Source organism: Podarcis liolepis, assembly GCF_965112155.1.
Source record: "Podarcis liolepis genome assembly, chromosome: 11".
Taxonomy (NCBI): Eukaryota; Metazoa; Chordata; class Lepidosauria; order Squamata; family Lacertidae; genus Podarcis; species Podarcis liolepis.
The window spans coordinates 50,861,559-50,877,480 of NC_139565.1; the positions used below are offsets into that span (position 1 = coordinate 50,861,559).

Genomic DNA, 15,922 nt, shown 5'->3' on the forward strand with positions numbered 1-15,922 from the left:
CTCCCAGTCACTGGTCTAGCTGCCACATTCTGCAGTTTTTAGGGACGCCAACCTAGCATGGCAGTGCAAGCAGATAAATAGGTACCACTCCAGCGGGAAGGTAAATGGCGTTTCCGTGCGCTGCTCTGGTTTCGGTGTTCCGTTGCGCCAGAAGCTGCTTAGTCATGCTGGCCACATAATCCGGAAAAACTTTCTGTGGACAAACGCCAGCTCCCTCAGCCTGTGAGGTGAGATGAGCACTGCAACCCCAGAGTCGTCTGCAACTGGACTTAACTGTCAGGTGTCCTTTACCTTGAACTATCATTTTGGAGAGAGAAATGTTAACCCAGACCTCCATGGGCTGGAGGGCAAGAAAGCAGCACCAGAAATGCTCCTCTGCATGTTACTGCTGATCTCACTGTGGAGGGCACCGCAGAAAAAGAGAGGCCACAGCAGAATGGAGCCATTTTTTAAAGGTGATTTGTTCCAGGTGAGGTTTTTGTCCATCTAGCTCTGGATTAACTCTTTCAACAAGCAGCATCCATTTAAAGCACATCCAACACACGACTTCCCCCAACATTTCCTGGGAGCTATAGTTCCCCCCAAACAGAGATAAATTTCCCAGCACTCTTAACAGACCACAGTACCCAGAATTCTTCGGTGGAAGTCCTGTGTGTTGGAAGCACTTTATTTGTATCGTGTGAATCTGCTATTGCAGTCCCAGGATCCTCGGGTACAGCATTTCCACATCACCTGATGTCCAAATCTCTGTTTGACAGCACCGCCGTGGAATGGTTCCCAGAAGGCAACGAACCCCACAGTGCGGCCTCTGGACGGCTGCCATTGCCAGACGAATGTGACGCTGCCAATGAAATGAAGGCTGAACAGGGACTGTGGTGGGAATTACTGAGGAGCAAGCCTTTTCACTGCTCTACTGCTGTCCAAACTGGCACTGTAAAAAGCTCCACAATTGTTTGCCTTCCATTATTATTATTATTATTAGTAGTAGTAGTAGTAGTAGTAGTAGTAGTAGTATTTATACCCCACCCATCTGGCTGGGTTTCCCCAGCCACTCTGGGCAGCTTAAAGTACATATAAAACATAACGAAACATCAAACGTTAAAAACTTCCCTAAACAGGGCTGCCTTCAGATGCCTTCTAAAAGTCTGAAAGTTATCCATTTCCTTGATATCTGCTGGGAGGGCGTTCCACAGGGCAGGCACCACTACCTAGAAGGCCCTCTGCCTGGTTCCCTATAACCTCACTTCTCGCAGTGAAGGAACCGCCAGAAGACCCTAGGAATAGCCCACCTGCTCATAAATATATTTCTATTTTGTGATCAATATTATAAGAACTGCCCTGCCTGGTCTCACCGGAAGGCTGTTCTTATGACAAGGGATAGAGAACTGTTTACCAGCCTTGATACCGAAACATCTCATCCCATTCCTTTTAGGGGAGGACTATAACCTGAGTAGGGATGCGGGTGGCGCTGTGGGTTAAACCACAGAGCCTAGGACTTGCTGATCAGAAGGTCGGTGGTTCGAATCCCCGTGACGGGGTGAGCTCCCATTGCTCGGTCCCTGCTCCTGCCAACCTAGCAGTTCGAAAGCACGTCAAAGTGCAAGTAGATAAATAGGTACCACTCCGGCGGGAAGGTAAACTGTGTTTCCGTGCGCTGCTCTGGTTCACCAGAAGCGGCTTAGTCATGCTGGCCACATGGCCCGGAAGCTGTACGCTGGCTCCCTCGGCCAATAAAGCGAGATGAGCGACCCTAGAGTCGGCCACGACTGGACCTAATGGTCAGGGGTCCCTTTACCTTTTTATAAGCTGAGTGACAGAGGATGTGTCACCTTTACTACATAGGTGGCTAACATGCTGCCTTCCAGATGTTGTAGGATTTCAACTGCCATCACGCCCTGCCAATTTGACCAAGGATGATGGGATTGTAATCCAACAACATCTGGAGGACCACAAGTTCCCCTCTGTCATGCCCATCTCCTAAAAGTACTTGAGCAAGCCATCACATCTTCAGCTAGAAAGAGCCCTGGCAGAACAGAAGCAAGGAATTCAACGCAGGAAAGCCTCTCTCAACCTCTTATACTTCAGAATACAATGGAAAGCTGGCTAAATGAACATCTAGAGCAACAGCAGAAGGATTCGGCTAATTCAGAGTCAATAAATCCAAGAGGCATGCTCGTTTATCATCAGATTACAGGACACCCACTGGATTTTGCTTCAGACAATCCAAGGTGGAATTAAGACATTGCATGAGCAAAAACACAGGGCCGTTGCCTAAAAACCAGCCAAAAGACATTATAGGGGCAAATACAATTTACAGCACATCTTATTACTAAGGATGCAGAGCAGGCTGGGGCAGGACATAGGGGAAGCTGCACTGAAGTCTAGACCAGGGGTCGGCAACCTAAGGCCCAAGGGCCACAAGAGACCCATGGGGTCTGTTTAACCGGCCCATGGACCCCCACTGCCTGCTTGGGGCCCCCCACCACTTGCTTGTTCGGCTCCTGTGGAAGGACCACCTTCCGTGATGCTGGCCGGCTTCCCATTGGCTGCAGGAAGCTGTGCATGCCTCCTCCATGCACTCCAGCACACAGCAGCGTCTGCAGGACCGTGAACCAGCCCGAGCCACAAAAACTTTGCCGACCCCTGTTCTAGACATAATGCAGGAAGGCAAAGAGATGCTGTTTTGCAAGTCGGTGCCTATTTTCTTGTGACATTTTCTCCTGCCTTCAGAAGTAACCAGGATCGCACATGCGACGAACCTCTTCGCAAAACACGCACTGATAGATTTCCTCCCGTCTCCATCGCAGTTCCGCAAATGCTTTCCCCCCTCTGCCTCATGCATAAAAAATATTTTGCATTTTTTGAATTTAAAAAAAAATCATCTTATTCTGGGAGTTATGAACCAAGCAGCCCTCTGCATTCCTCCCACACAAACACACACATTGTTCAATCCGGTTAGAACAAAATGGCGCAGCTGCTGCTTGATTGCAATGAACATTCACCCCATTCACTGAAATATGCATCGTGAATGCTTCAGTCGCTGAGGTTTACCCTCTCGGGGTCTCCATCTTGCCTACTTTTGTGCTGGCGCGACAAGAGAATTATCAGAAGATTAGCTCATAGCTAGCAAGACGAGGAGCATCAGTGCTCAGTACCTATTGGTCACATTTGCACTCTGCCTTTCCTATAAGCCAGGGGTAGCCCTTCAGATCTTGCTGGACTACAGCTCCCATGATCCTCCAGCCCTCATCTGCCCCAGCCAGCATCACCAGTGGTCTGGGATGATGGGAGTTGTAGTCCAGCAACACCTGCAGGGCCATGGGTTCCTCATACCTGGTGCAAGCTGACTCGCTATAAGACAGCTTCCCATGGCCCTAGCAAGGCTCTGAAGCAGCTCGGGCTGTGAGTGACAGGCTCAAGGTTGGCTAGTGAGCTCCCTGTAAATCAGAGAGCTGAACCAAGCCAAAGCTCTGCACGCTACATCACCCAGCTCACACCATATTGTTTTATGTCACTGGAGGGAGCAGAACCCTAGCATTGTTCTCCCTTGGGAGAGTGGTTTGTTGTTGTTTTAAGTACAGTCATACCTTGGATCCCGAACGCCCTGAGAGTCGAACGTTTTGGCTCCTGAACGCCGCAAACCCGGAAGTGAGTGTTCCAGTTTGCGAACCTTTTTTGGAACCCGAACGTCTGACGTGGCTTCCGATTGGCTGCAGGAGCTTCCTGCAGCCAATCGGAAGCTGCGCCTTGGTTTCCGAACGCTTTGGAAGTCGAACCGACTTCCAGAATGGAATCCACTCAACTTCTGAGGTACCACTGTAATTGCCTTTAGGTAACAGTTTGACTGCCAAAGGATGAGCTCTGTTCACTGCAGACAATTCTGGGTCATCTTCTCCAAGATCTCTAGAACTTGATTAACTATAGACCCCCTAGAACACACTCAAAGAGAAATTTAATCAACAACCACAACATTTCCTACCATCTCTACATTTCTCAGAAGCAGTGGGCAAGCTGTCCTTCAAGAAGTTGGCCCACAGTTACTGATCTTCAAATTGTGGAACCCCAATAAGAGCCCCAGGGTTTTCCGCAACAGTTTGAAAGCCACTAAGTTATTTTTATTTTTTAAGTTGACAAAGTAATGGTTATTAGCAATCACCACCACCAACCAAACCCTCCCCTCCCTGTAAATTATCTCCCCAGAAAAGCAGTCAACTCCACTCCCGATTTATACTCCAGACAGACTTTCTGGTTAATGTTTTTCCATTTGCAGTTTTCACCCTTGTTCCTAAAAGCGATAAATTCCCAGGAGGAAATTCTGCTGTAGAAGATTCAGAGTCTTAATTGCCTTCAAGGTGCCACAAGACTCTTGGCTGTGTCTCCCAAGGGCAGCAAACACCTCTCTTGTACTGACTTACTCCAAGCAAAGGGCTGATAAGACATGTTTCCTTTTGCGCTGAGCATGAATTTGACTTCTGGCAAACATCCCTGAATATAAATACATCCTATTCTCTCACCAGAAAAAGCCCAAAAACATACTGGGGGAAGGGAGGGAGACACAGAGAAGCCTGCATTCCATCATAGCAAGCACATAAACCACCTTTGGTGCAACCAATTGTCTCTGAGCTCACAATACTTTCAGCCTCTCGGTTTGAAACAGATGCACTTGGGCAGATAGATGCAGGCTCTGTTTATACCAGCAGCATTCAAACTGTGTCCTCTGGAAGCCTAGTCGCCATTCCTAAGCAAGAAGATCAGCCACATAGATGAAGGTTCTCAACAGAAATCTCTCTCTCACACACACACACACACACACCTGCAGTACACAATTACAAAAGACACATTCTAGGTGTGCTCTCTCAGCCTGCAGACAGCAACAGCAAAGTCCATGAGGTATGCAACATATGCCCTAGAACGCTATCCCAAATCCTGGACTGCATAGGGATTCAGAAGATGATGTGCAAGGGACAAAATCAATGTAAACAGAGCTGCCTCAACGCAAGGGAGCCTGAAGCCACCAATTTACATAGCCAGTTATCATGGGAGACGAACCCTCAATTCAGACATCCATTTCATTCCGCTAGCATTCCATTCAGGCGTAATGCCAAAGCACGACTGCACCTCAGGTAATTTTGAGGAGATCAGTAAGTGTTTCTGACTTCTGTCGGCTTAACGGAAATGAAAAGCCTCCCCACCCAAAACAAAAAAAGGCTAATGAAAATACAGTGGTGCCCCGCAAGACGAATGCCTCGCAAGACGGAAAACTCGCTAGACGAAAGAGTTTTCCGTTTTGGAGGTGCTTCGCAAAACGAATCTCCTATGGGCTTGCTTCGCAAGACGACAATGTCTTGCGAGTTCCTGCGGGGTTTTTTTCCTCCCCCCCCTTTTTTCTAAGCTGCTAAGCCGCTTATCAGCTGATCCGATCAGCCGATAAGCCGCTAAAAGCTGCTGATAGCGCTAATAGCGCTAATCTGTCAATGGGCTTGCTTCGCAAGAGGAAAGCTAGACGAAGAGAATCACCTAACGGATTCTTTTCGTCTTGCGAGGCACCACTGTATTAAAAAGAAGGAGAAGGTTTGTTATGTGAAAGGATCTGTGTGAAAGCTCCAGCACAATACATTTTGGGGGGTGGGGAGGCAACTTTTTCCTGAGCCACGATTCTGCGCATGGATTCAGTCAATGGAACTCTGGTTCTAGTGGAAACTAAACAGATCCCTCCAAGCCTCAGGTCTCCCAACCCTGGTTCTATATAGCAGCTTTTACCAACCTGATGTACACCAGAAGTTTTGGACCACAACTCCCATCAACCTCAGCCACCACACACATACCCTATATACCGACTAACTCACTCCCGGCATATACGCTTCTGCAAGGCTGATACAGGGTTGGTCCAGGCTTTCCTGACAGCTTCAGAATTCCAACCTCTGATGTACCCGCTAATGATATAAAACCCCACAGAAATTCTGAAGGTTGTACCCGAGTCCCAGTCCCTTACATAAGGATTACAGTCACCAAAACAGAACATCTAGTTGCCATTTGGGGTCCAGATGGCTCGAAAGTCGTATTTTTTTAATACGGCTTTTCAGGTCCTGAAATTCATTCCGATCGCGCAGATAAAGTACAACAGATAGAATTCCACAGGATGCGTTGCTAGTATGCGAAAAAGTGTCAAGAAAATGTTCCTAGCACCTGGCAAACTTTGAATGCTGGCGACTGGTATTCAGAAGAAATACCAGCCTCTGCCTAATGGCTAGTAGCCTTATCTCCCATGAATTTGTACAATCTTCCTTTAAAGCCATCTAAGTTGGCAACCCCAAGGGACGCGGGTGGTGCTGTGGGTAAAACCTCAGCGCCTAGGACTTGCCGATCGTCAGGTCGGCTGTTTGAATCCCCTCGGCAGGGTGCGCTCCCGTTGCTCGGTCCCAGCGCCTGCGAACCTAGCAGTTCGAAAGCACCCCCGGGTGCAAGTAGATAAATAGGGACCGCTTACTAGCGGGAAGGTAAACGGCGTTTCCGTGTGCTGCGCTGGCTCGCCAGATGCAGCTTGTCACGCTGGCCACGTGACCCGGAAGTGTCTGCGGACAGCGCTGGCCCCCGGCCTCTTAAGTGAGATGGGCGCACAACCCTAGAGTCGAACACGACTGGCCTGTACGGGCAGGGGTACCTTTACCTTTACTTAAGTTGGCAACCCCAGGGAGGCAGATTTGGCTTGGGGTCTTCCAGCTGCCGACCTCCATCTAAAAAGGCATCCAGTGTCTCTAATGCCAGCAATTGTTTAGGACAGGCTTCCTCTTCAGAACCACTGAGTCTTAAACTAGACTCTGATCTTGCACAAAAGGTCCGTGTACAATTTAATAGCTTGAACTTTTATCTGCTGTGATTTTTACTGCCTTGGCCATTATGGCTAATAATATAACACCAGGGAATTTGGATGTGGAATTGCGTTGGCATTATCTGCAGAGCAGCAACACCCAAAAGGCTCCTGCAAGATTATACGTTAGCAGAAGCAATCTTTGCCCTCCAGATTGGGCACATAAAAAGCTGATTAGATAACTTTTTTTTAAGGACCAAGGACTGAGTGCCAAGCACCAACTACTGGAATTTTATATATGCAACAAAATATGCTTGATCAGGCTCTCTCTATGCACATGAAACTGAGAAAACATTATGCCCAGCTAAATCTGCAACCACCAGACTTTAAGAACCACTATCAACCTGCCTGCACTTTGAGGTCACCATCCAAATCCCTACGCACACGTCTACCTGCAAAAACACTAAGAGCCAGATTGGCATAGTATTTGGAGCATCAGACTAGGACCTGCGAGATCAGGGTTCGAATCCCCATTGATTACAATGGGACGCCATCCCAGTGTCTTTTCTATCCAGTATCTACATTCTTCATGTGCCTCCTCCATGGGAGGTCTTGCGGATAGCAACACAAGAACGGGCCTTTTCTGTGGTGGCTCCCCCGTCTGTGGAATGCTCTCCCCAGGGAGGTTTGGCTGGCACCGTCATTACATATCTTTAGGCACCAGGAGGAAATGTTCCTCAAGACCCTGAACCCTGTCTTGGCTGGGGAGGGCGGGGTATAAATAAACAATTATTATTATTATTATTATTATTATTATTCGACTAGCTGTTTGGCTGATTAACTTTCTATGGCATTTTAAATGTATTGGGGTTGCTGGCTTGTTTTGTTTCGTTTTATGTATTTTGTGTTTCCATTTTCTATTTTTATGTTGTGAGCTGGCCTGGCATCTTCTGCTAAGGGGCACTATACAAATTTAATTAATAATTATAGTAATAATAATGCATTCCCATGTGTCTTCCTCACAAAAACCACCCCAACACCCAAGAAGTACCTGTTCTTATTAATTTTGTTGCCGTGTTAGTTTCACAGTTCTGAGAAGGCAGAGTTGTCACCCAACCCTCTCGCCCTACTGGATTCACGTTTCAGCAAACAAACAGCAGCTTACAAATCTCCTCCCAGGATCCTATGGTCCCTTCCAACCTAAGGGTGTAAACGTACCTCCACTACCAGCTTTTTAGAATCATAGGATCGTAGCGTTCGAAGGGACCCTGTGGGTCATCTAGTCCAACCCCCTGCAGTGAAGGAATCTTTTGCCCAACATGGGGCTTGAACTCGCAGCCCCTGATATTCAGAGCCTCATGCTCTAGCAAATGAGCTATCCCAGCTTGGCCTGATCATTCTTTATTTTTTTTTCCAAAATACACCCACGCTTTCCTACCGCACATCTGGAAATGCACATTGCCCGGGAGACGGAAGATGTGCAGATGTGAGCAGCTTCTGCCTTCACCTACACAGACTGGAAAGGGAGCAACGAGAAGAGGTGGGAAAAGAAGTAAGCAAAGCAAGCACAATATAGCTCCCTATTGATTGGTAAGGGGGAGGAGCAAGGAAATCAGCGCCAAGTCTTCTGCATGTACACACACACACAAGCACTCCTGTTTCCTTGGCTCATGATTCTTGCCTGCCATTCCTCTGTTCTCAGTCTCTGTTCCAGCCCCGAATTCACTCCCTCCATGGCATGCCACTCACCGGTGTGGTGATTTTATAAGCTTGCATTGGGTGCCCACTGCCACCAGGCAAAGCCCCTTTCCTAGATCTACCCCACAATATCTCAATGGTGGTTTTTTTTGTTTTAAAGCAAAAGCTTAAACAGTACACTAATGGAAGGACAGAATCATTTATCCCTCCGTTTGCTCATCTCCCATGTGCGCACAGGCATCCAAATCCACACAACCATCGCAAAACACGGGTTGTGGCACATCCGGGTGGCAACACTTGCTTCGCCAACCAAAAGGCGCTCTGTCAATGCCCATGTCAACAATACCTGCTGCGGAAGACTAAATGGGTCGACCGACCGGGAAGCATTTCTGTGCAATTGCTGGTACAAGCCGTTCTTCCTGGGAAAGCCCATATATTAGTTTACATGCACGCACACACACACACACATGCCCATCGTTTCTTTCATATGATTCATTAAGTACACCAGCTTCTTCCTTAGAGGAACAGAGTTCCTGGAAAAGAGGAGGTTTAAACTATGTGGAGCATTTCTCTCTCCTATTTGCACACGTGCTATAGGAAGCACACAGCCTTCCAAGCCCCCTCCCGGCTCATCTCAAGGGAAACAATGGAAAAGATGCTACTCCTCTCCCACCTCGCGATTCACCTACCTGTGCAGTCATAAAGAGGCCGCTCACCTGGCTCGCCACCCGCCCCTTTCCTTCCCAGCTTTCACTCTAAAGCCCCTGGCTTTGCTAGGAAGCAGAACCTGTTATTGACAAAGGACCATGCAGCAAGCCCCGGTCTAACTCTGCATTTCGGGTTTTATTTTATTTATTTATTTGCATTTTTGATTTGGGAAGGCCGGCTTCATCCAGAGTGTGGGGGGGGCGGGGAGTGCAGAGCTCGTCGGAGGGAAACCCCCACGGGACCCCCTGTCCCTCCCCCCACCCCTGGCTTTGCATTTCCACACCGCTCCCAACCGAAGGAACTGGAGCTCAAAGACTTTCGCTCCCAGCAGCTTTGTTGGCAAGATACCACCCTGATCCCCCAATCGAGATGATGCGATAACAAGCTTTCGTTCAAGTCCCAATCTCTCTTTGCAGAAAGGGAAACACGCATTTCTCTTTCTTTCTTTCTCTCTCTCTCCCCCCCCCCCCGCAACGTCGCCTACCGTGCCCATGCAATGCTTTTTTTTGCAAGGCAGCCTCAGCCACAGAAAAGCCTTCGTTGCCCCCTTCTTCTCCTGCCCCCCACCCTGGTTTCCTCCCCCTCTTCTCCCCACCCAATTTGCAAAAATAAAGAGAGAGAAAGGGCGGGGGTGGGGGGAAGGGACGACTTCCCTGTTTTGCAAACCGGAATGCAAAGCGGGCAGGGACAAAGAGTGCTGGGGAGACGCTCCAAAACACGACACGCACATCACACACACACCCCGGAAACACGCGTGCATCGCTCAGCCCCGCTCTCGCTCTCTCTGCCGGCGCCCGGCTTACCTCTTCTTCCGAAAGTCCATAGACCGGCTCCACCAACCCAGTCGCCATGGGTCCGGAGGGCTGCGGAGGAGGGGGCCCCTCGGGCAGCGAGGCGAAAGCCGGCCAACGAAAGGAAAGCAGCGGCGGACGGGTGTCCCTGCAAGGCAAGCGATGCACCACCAAGCACGACAAGAGCAGAAGCAGCCTCGGAGCTTTCTCCCTTCCAGCAAGAGTCAGGCGGCCAGATCCAGGTGGGGCGGGGGCTGGGGAAAGTGCGGCTTTCCTTTTTCCCCGGCCACCCACAAGAGAGCGAAGGAGGACGTGGGAGCGCGGGGTGCAAATATGCAGCTGTTTCTCCTCTTCCACCCGAGCTGCGGGAGTGGTGGGAGGAAGCGACGGAACCACCGGGGACTCGAACCCGCGACCTGAAGGTTCCCCTCCTTCCTGCTTCTGCGCCCGGGCTTGGAACGGTTCTATTGCAGCCGCTGGCGAGCCGCGCGCAATCAAGAGCGGGGGAAAAAAACCCTTTCCTTGAGCTCCGGAGCTAAGAGAAAGCAGGGGGCGGAGCTCCCAAGCAAGTCGCGGAGGGGGGCGGGCAGATTGCCCCGCTCGGGCCAATCGAAAGCGCTATCAATAATAGGAGGCGGAGCTTGGAGGAACCAGTGGGGTAGGTTGCCCCGTTTCCCACCCCCAGCTACTGTACAGCTCTCGCTTTTGGATTTCTTCTGTTTTTCCTTTCTGAAGAGTTTGGACTCGCGAAGGTTCAAAGGAAGGAAAAGGTGGCAAGGGATTTAATGCAAAGCTTTGGGCTGCGGGGGAGGGGGAGGTGCGGGGTTTGCAGATCGGAAGGCGCGTGGGATACATTTCCAAATGTTGCACTTTTGGTAAGATTGTTGCCCGGATACTCTCTCTCTCTCTCTCTCTCTCTCTCTCTCTCTCTCTGTATAATTTTTAGATTAGATTTTCCACAATGAGAACAAAAACCACAAAGCAGAATGATACACAAAAACAGAAAGAAAAGAAAGAAAAATACATCAATGAACGAAAAAAGGGGGGGAAAGAACAATAAACAGATAAACAATAACAACAAACTTAATTCTTTACAAATCCAACCTTTTAAACATCTTAGTTGACTTCCTCTAGTCCCTCCCTTCTGAGTTTCCTTGTAGTTGAAGGTAACAGCTTTCCCGTATCATTATTAAACTAAAACAATTTCCAATTATAGCCCATCTTATTCACATTTCTTAATATTCTAAATCCCATTTATTTCATTATAACTTAGTTTAATCCTAGGCCTATTTGTTCCCGGATACAATATAAATGTGCATCTGAGAAACATGGTTAGGCTCCCCTCCTGTAAACGGGGGTCGTGCGGGCGTTTTGCTTTGTTCTTAAGTAAGAAGCAGCAATTGCTCTGTTTCTTTTTTTTATTGTTGCGCGTCCTTTATTTACACGAGCACACGGTTTCTCATTCCAACACACGCGCGCGCGCGCCCTCGGTACACATACAGCGCACGTTCGCCTTCCCGAGGCGGACTCCAGAGGAGAAGGCGCCTCCCAATGGCCACGGTGAGCAATTGCAAGCTCTAGCTCCGGAAAGGTGAAATTCTCTCGTTTTTTCTAAAGGAAAATTAATGCAAAACCAGATAGGTGTAATCATGATTGTAAAAGCAAGTAGTTTGGGCTGGTCTAGGAGGGCTGATCTCTTTTGTTTTTAAGCTTTGGGCTCTGTGGGGCTTTGTTTACACGGCATATTTATCAGGTCGGCAAATCTCTTCGGTTCGGTTTAAAATACCTTGTTCCTCCTGCGCTCCAGTGTTTGAGTTAGAAACAAAGAAGGATGGTGTTTGAACGACAAACAAGTTCCGCTGCTGTGTGTTTGCTTTTCAGTCTGTTAAAACACTTTTATTCACAATATTCATTGGGCCAACAAAACCTTTATTTTGGACACACGCTCACATTGCGGTGTACACTGCAAACACCTTCACTGATCACTAACTTTCAGGAATCTCATTGTCATGCTTTTGTTTGAGGTTGACTGCGCTGAGATTATACGTGGGAAGAAGGAGGGAGCACAATGACATTTATTTCTTTTTTGCGGGAAACTGGATGCCAAAAGCACCAGAGAGCAAAACTGGTGATTCATCCCTATTATAGAAAGCAATTTCCTCACCTTTTCTAAAAACCAGGGATGGGAAGCTTCTGTGTCCCTAGGGACCACTCTGTTCTCCAAACAGGAATGGAACAGAAGGGTGTTGCAAACCCATCCCCCTTTCTAGATATCTTTGTCTGTCTTGAGAGACAATGCAGTGAACCTCCAGGGGTGATGTCAAACCACTGGAATCACAGCTCCTGCTGTGGCTGCAGAGTAACCCATAACTGCTGCCTCCCACATTGTTTTTGCTGCATTTGCAGGACCAAAGTGACCACTCTGGGGCACAAGCCTAGGCAGTGTGTGTGGAGGTCCTGGGATGCCCAGACAACAAGAACCCCCTCTCAGCCTCACTGATGTGCTCCAAAGGAAAGCAGAGCAATACATTCGGCACCTGCAGGAGTTGACACAAGGCACCATCCAACCTGTTGCCTTTGTCCATGGAGTTTGGGGAAATTGGGAAAGGAGTACGACAAGGCTGTATATTGTCTCCCTGCTTATTTAACTTACATGCAGAATTCATCATGCGAAAGGCTGGGCTGGATGAATCCCAGGCCAGAATTAAGATTGCCAGAAGAAATATCAACAACCTCAGATATGCAGATGACACAACCTTGATGGCAGAAAGTGAGGAGGAGTTAAAGAACCTTTTAATGAGGGTGAAAGAGGAGAGCGCAAAATATGGTCTGAAGCTCAACATCAGAAAAACGAAGATCGTGGCCACTGGTCCCATCACCTCCTGGCAAATAGAAGGGGAAGAAATGGAGGCAGTGAGAGACTTTACAGTGGTGCCTCGCAAGACGAAATTAATCCGTTCTGCGAGTCTCTTCGTCTTGCGGTTTTTTCGTCTTGCGAAGCACGGCTATTAGCGGCTTAGCGGCTTTAAGAAAAAGGAAACAAACTCGCAAGAACTCGCAAGATGTTTCGTCTTGCGAAGCAAGCCCATAGGGAAATTCGTCTTGCGGAACGACTCAAAAAACGGAAAACTCTTTCGTCTTGCGCGTTTTTCGTCTTGCGAGGCATTCGTCTTGTGAGGTACCACTGTACTTTCTTAGGCTCCATGATCACTGCAGATGGTAACAGCAGTCACGAAATTAAAAGACGCCTGCTTCTTGGGAGAAAAGCAATGACAAACCTAGACAGCATCTTAAAAAGCAGAGACATCACCTTGCCAACAAAGGTCCGTATAGTTAAAGCTATGGTTTTCCCAGTAGTGATGTATGGAAGTGAGAGCTGGACCATCAAGAAGGCTGATCGCCGAAGAATGGATGCTTTTGAATTACGGTGCTGGTGGAGACTCTTGAGAGTCCCATAGACTGCAAGAAGATCAAACCTCTCCATTGTTAAGGAAATCAGCCCTGAGTGCTCACTGGAAGGACAGATCGTGAAGCTCAGGCTCCAATACTTTGGCCACCTCATGAGAAGAGAAGACTCCCTGGAAAAGACCCTGATGTTGGGAAAGATTGAGGGCACAAAGAGAAGAGGACAACAGAGGACGTGATGGTTGGGCAGTGTTCTCGAAGCTACCAGCATGAGTTTGACCAAACTGCGGGAGGCAGTGGAGGACAGAAGTGCCTGGCGTGCTCTGGTCCATGGGGTCACGAAGAGTCGGACACGACTAAACGACTAAACAACAACCATCCAACCACCTTAAGGACTGCACTCCAGATATGTGTAGGGTTTACTCTTTAACCTATTCTTCTTCCAAAGATTGGTGAGCATTTGCCTTACTGTTAGATAACTTGCGGTCTTCAGCGAGCCTCAGGTCGGTGATGCACTAGGTATGGAGGACCTGCAGATGGAGTCAAAGTCCCACCAGCCCTAGAGAACATGGCCAATGACCAGGGATGATGGAAGCTGAATGGCTGCAGGTTGCCTATCCCAGACATAACATGAGAAGAGCTTTACTGAATAACATCCCCTTTCCCACAGCATCCAGCACATTGACTCTGAAATACGCAAGCAGAGAGCAAGAGCCATCATCTTCCCCCTAATGAATTTGCATTTCTATTTATAACTGCCATGGGTTAACACTGCAATCCTACACCTGCTAAGCCTCACTGAACACAATGGAACTTACTTCTGAGTAGACATGCTAAATATTGTGCTTTGAGCTGGCAGCTAAACCTGCCCTTTGTCAACTTGTCTAATCTCTTTTTAAAGCTATTTAAAATAGCCCTAAAGCCTATAAGTTCATTGTGCTTTGTTTCAACAAATGCTTCCTTTTAACTGACTTGTTCACACTGGTTTCTAGTATTATGAATGAGTGTAAGAGAGAGAGTTTATTTTTCTTCACACTGCATATTTTTGTATATCTATTTCACGTCCCCATTTAGGCTACACTCCTATTATGCACTTACCTGAGAGTAAAGCCCCATTTAATACAGTGGAATTTAACTTCCAAGTAAACATGCCCAAGATAAGAACATAAGAAGAGCCTGTTGGATCAGGCCAATGGCCTGAATAGTCCGGCATCCTATTCTTAAAGTGGCCAGCAAGATGACTATAGGAAACCCTCAAGCACATGAGCACTTTTCCCTCCTGCAGTTCCCAGCAATGGTACTCAGAAGTTACTGCCTGCCACCAAAAGGCATACTTTTCTTCTCCCTTCCTCAGTCTCTTCCCCAGCTAAGGTTTATGTAATCCAGGTGAAAGGGACATGGGTGGCACTGTGGTCTAAACCACTGAGCCTCTTGGGCTAGCTGATCAGAAGGTTGGCAGTTTGAATCCCCATGACGGGGTGAGCTCCTGTTGCTCTGTCTTAGCTCCTGCCAAGCTAGCAGTTTGAAAGCACACCAGTGCAAGTAGATAAATAGGTACCACTGTGGTGGGAAGGTAAATGATGTTTCTGTGCACTCTGGTTTCCATCACAGTGTCCCATTGCACCAGAAGCGGTTTAGTCATGCTGGCCAAGTGTCCCAGAAAGCTGTCTGTGGACAAACACTGGCTCCCTCGGCCTGAAGGCGAGATGACTGGACTTAACCATGCAGGGGTCCTTTACCTATGTAATCCAGGTAAGACAAAAGGAACAGACTTCAGTATGAGGCAGATATTCTCGGTGTGTTTCAGTGGCATAGCAACCTCCACCGGAGCCTGGGACAGAGCTTTTTTAAAGAGATCACCCAAAGTTGTTGAGCTTTGGTTTGGAGAGCCACCAAAATTGTGTCACTGTGCAGCTCCAGTGCCACCCTTCAACCTCCTAGCCCCAGCCCCTGCCTTCCTACACTACTGGTGTGTTCACATTCCTGCCTTAGAGTTCAGTGAAGCTGTTTTCCCCAGTGTGTTTTCCAGCCTTCCCCCCTCCAGCTGCTCACATCAGCATGACTTCCTTAGTGTCAGATTTGGTTCTGTTTCTGTTCACACCAAGGGTGTTGGCAGGATGGTGCCACAATTTAAGGAGGATACAGAAAAGCTGGAATGTGTGCAGAGGAGGGCGACCAAGATGAACAAGGGTCTGGAAACCAAGCGTTATGAACAATGGTTGAGTGAGCTGAGTATGTTTAGCCTGGCAAAGAAAACACTGAGAGGAGATAGGATAGCTGAGAATGGAGCAAGCTTGTTTTCTCCTGCTCTAGAGTCTAGGACCTGAACCAATTATTTCAAGTTACAAGAAAAGAGATTCTGAGTAAACATCAGGAAGACCATTGTGACGGTAAGTGCTGCTCAACAGTGCAACAGGAAGTGGTGGACTCTCCTTCCTTGGAGGCTTTTAAGTAGAGTTTAGATAGCCATCTGTCATGGATGCTTCAGCTGAGATTCCTGCATTTCAGGGGG

The 15,922-nt window shown here is 48.2% G+C and overlaps 1 protein-coding gene across 7 annotated transcripts in view; it reads right to left on the bottom strand.

Moving 5' to 3' along the window:
- Positions 1-15,922, bottom strand: part of NEDD4L (NEDD4 like E3 ubiquitin protein ligase) — a 324,861-nt gene that overhangs the window by 252,819 nt on the left and 56,120 nt on the right. For 6 of the 7 annotated variants that reach the window (XM_083465736.1, XM_083465731.1, XM_083465730.1 and 3 more), the window contains exon 1: positions 10,018-10,542. The exons of the other annotated variant lie outside the window; for it this stretch is intronic. In XM_083465736.1, the coding sequence (XP_083321862.1) occupies positions 10,018-10,065 (48 nt within the window). In that variant the 5' untranslated portion in view covers positions 10,066-10,542. Of the gene's footprint in view, positions 1-10,017; positions 10,543-15,922 lie in introns of those variants that run through there. 7 annotated transcript variants of the gene reach the window in all.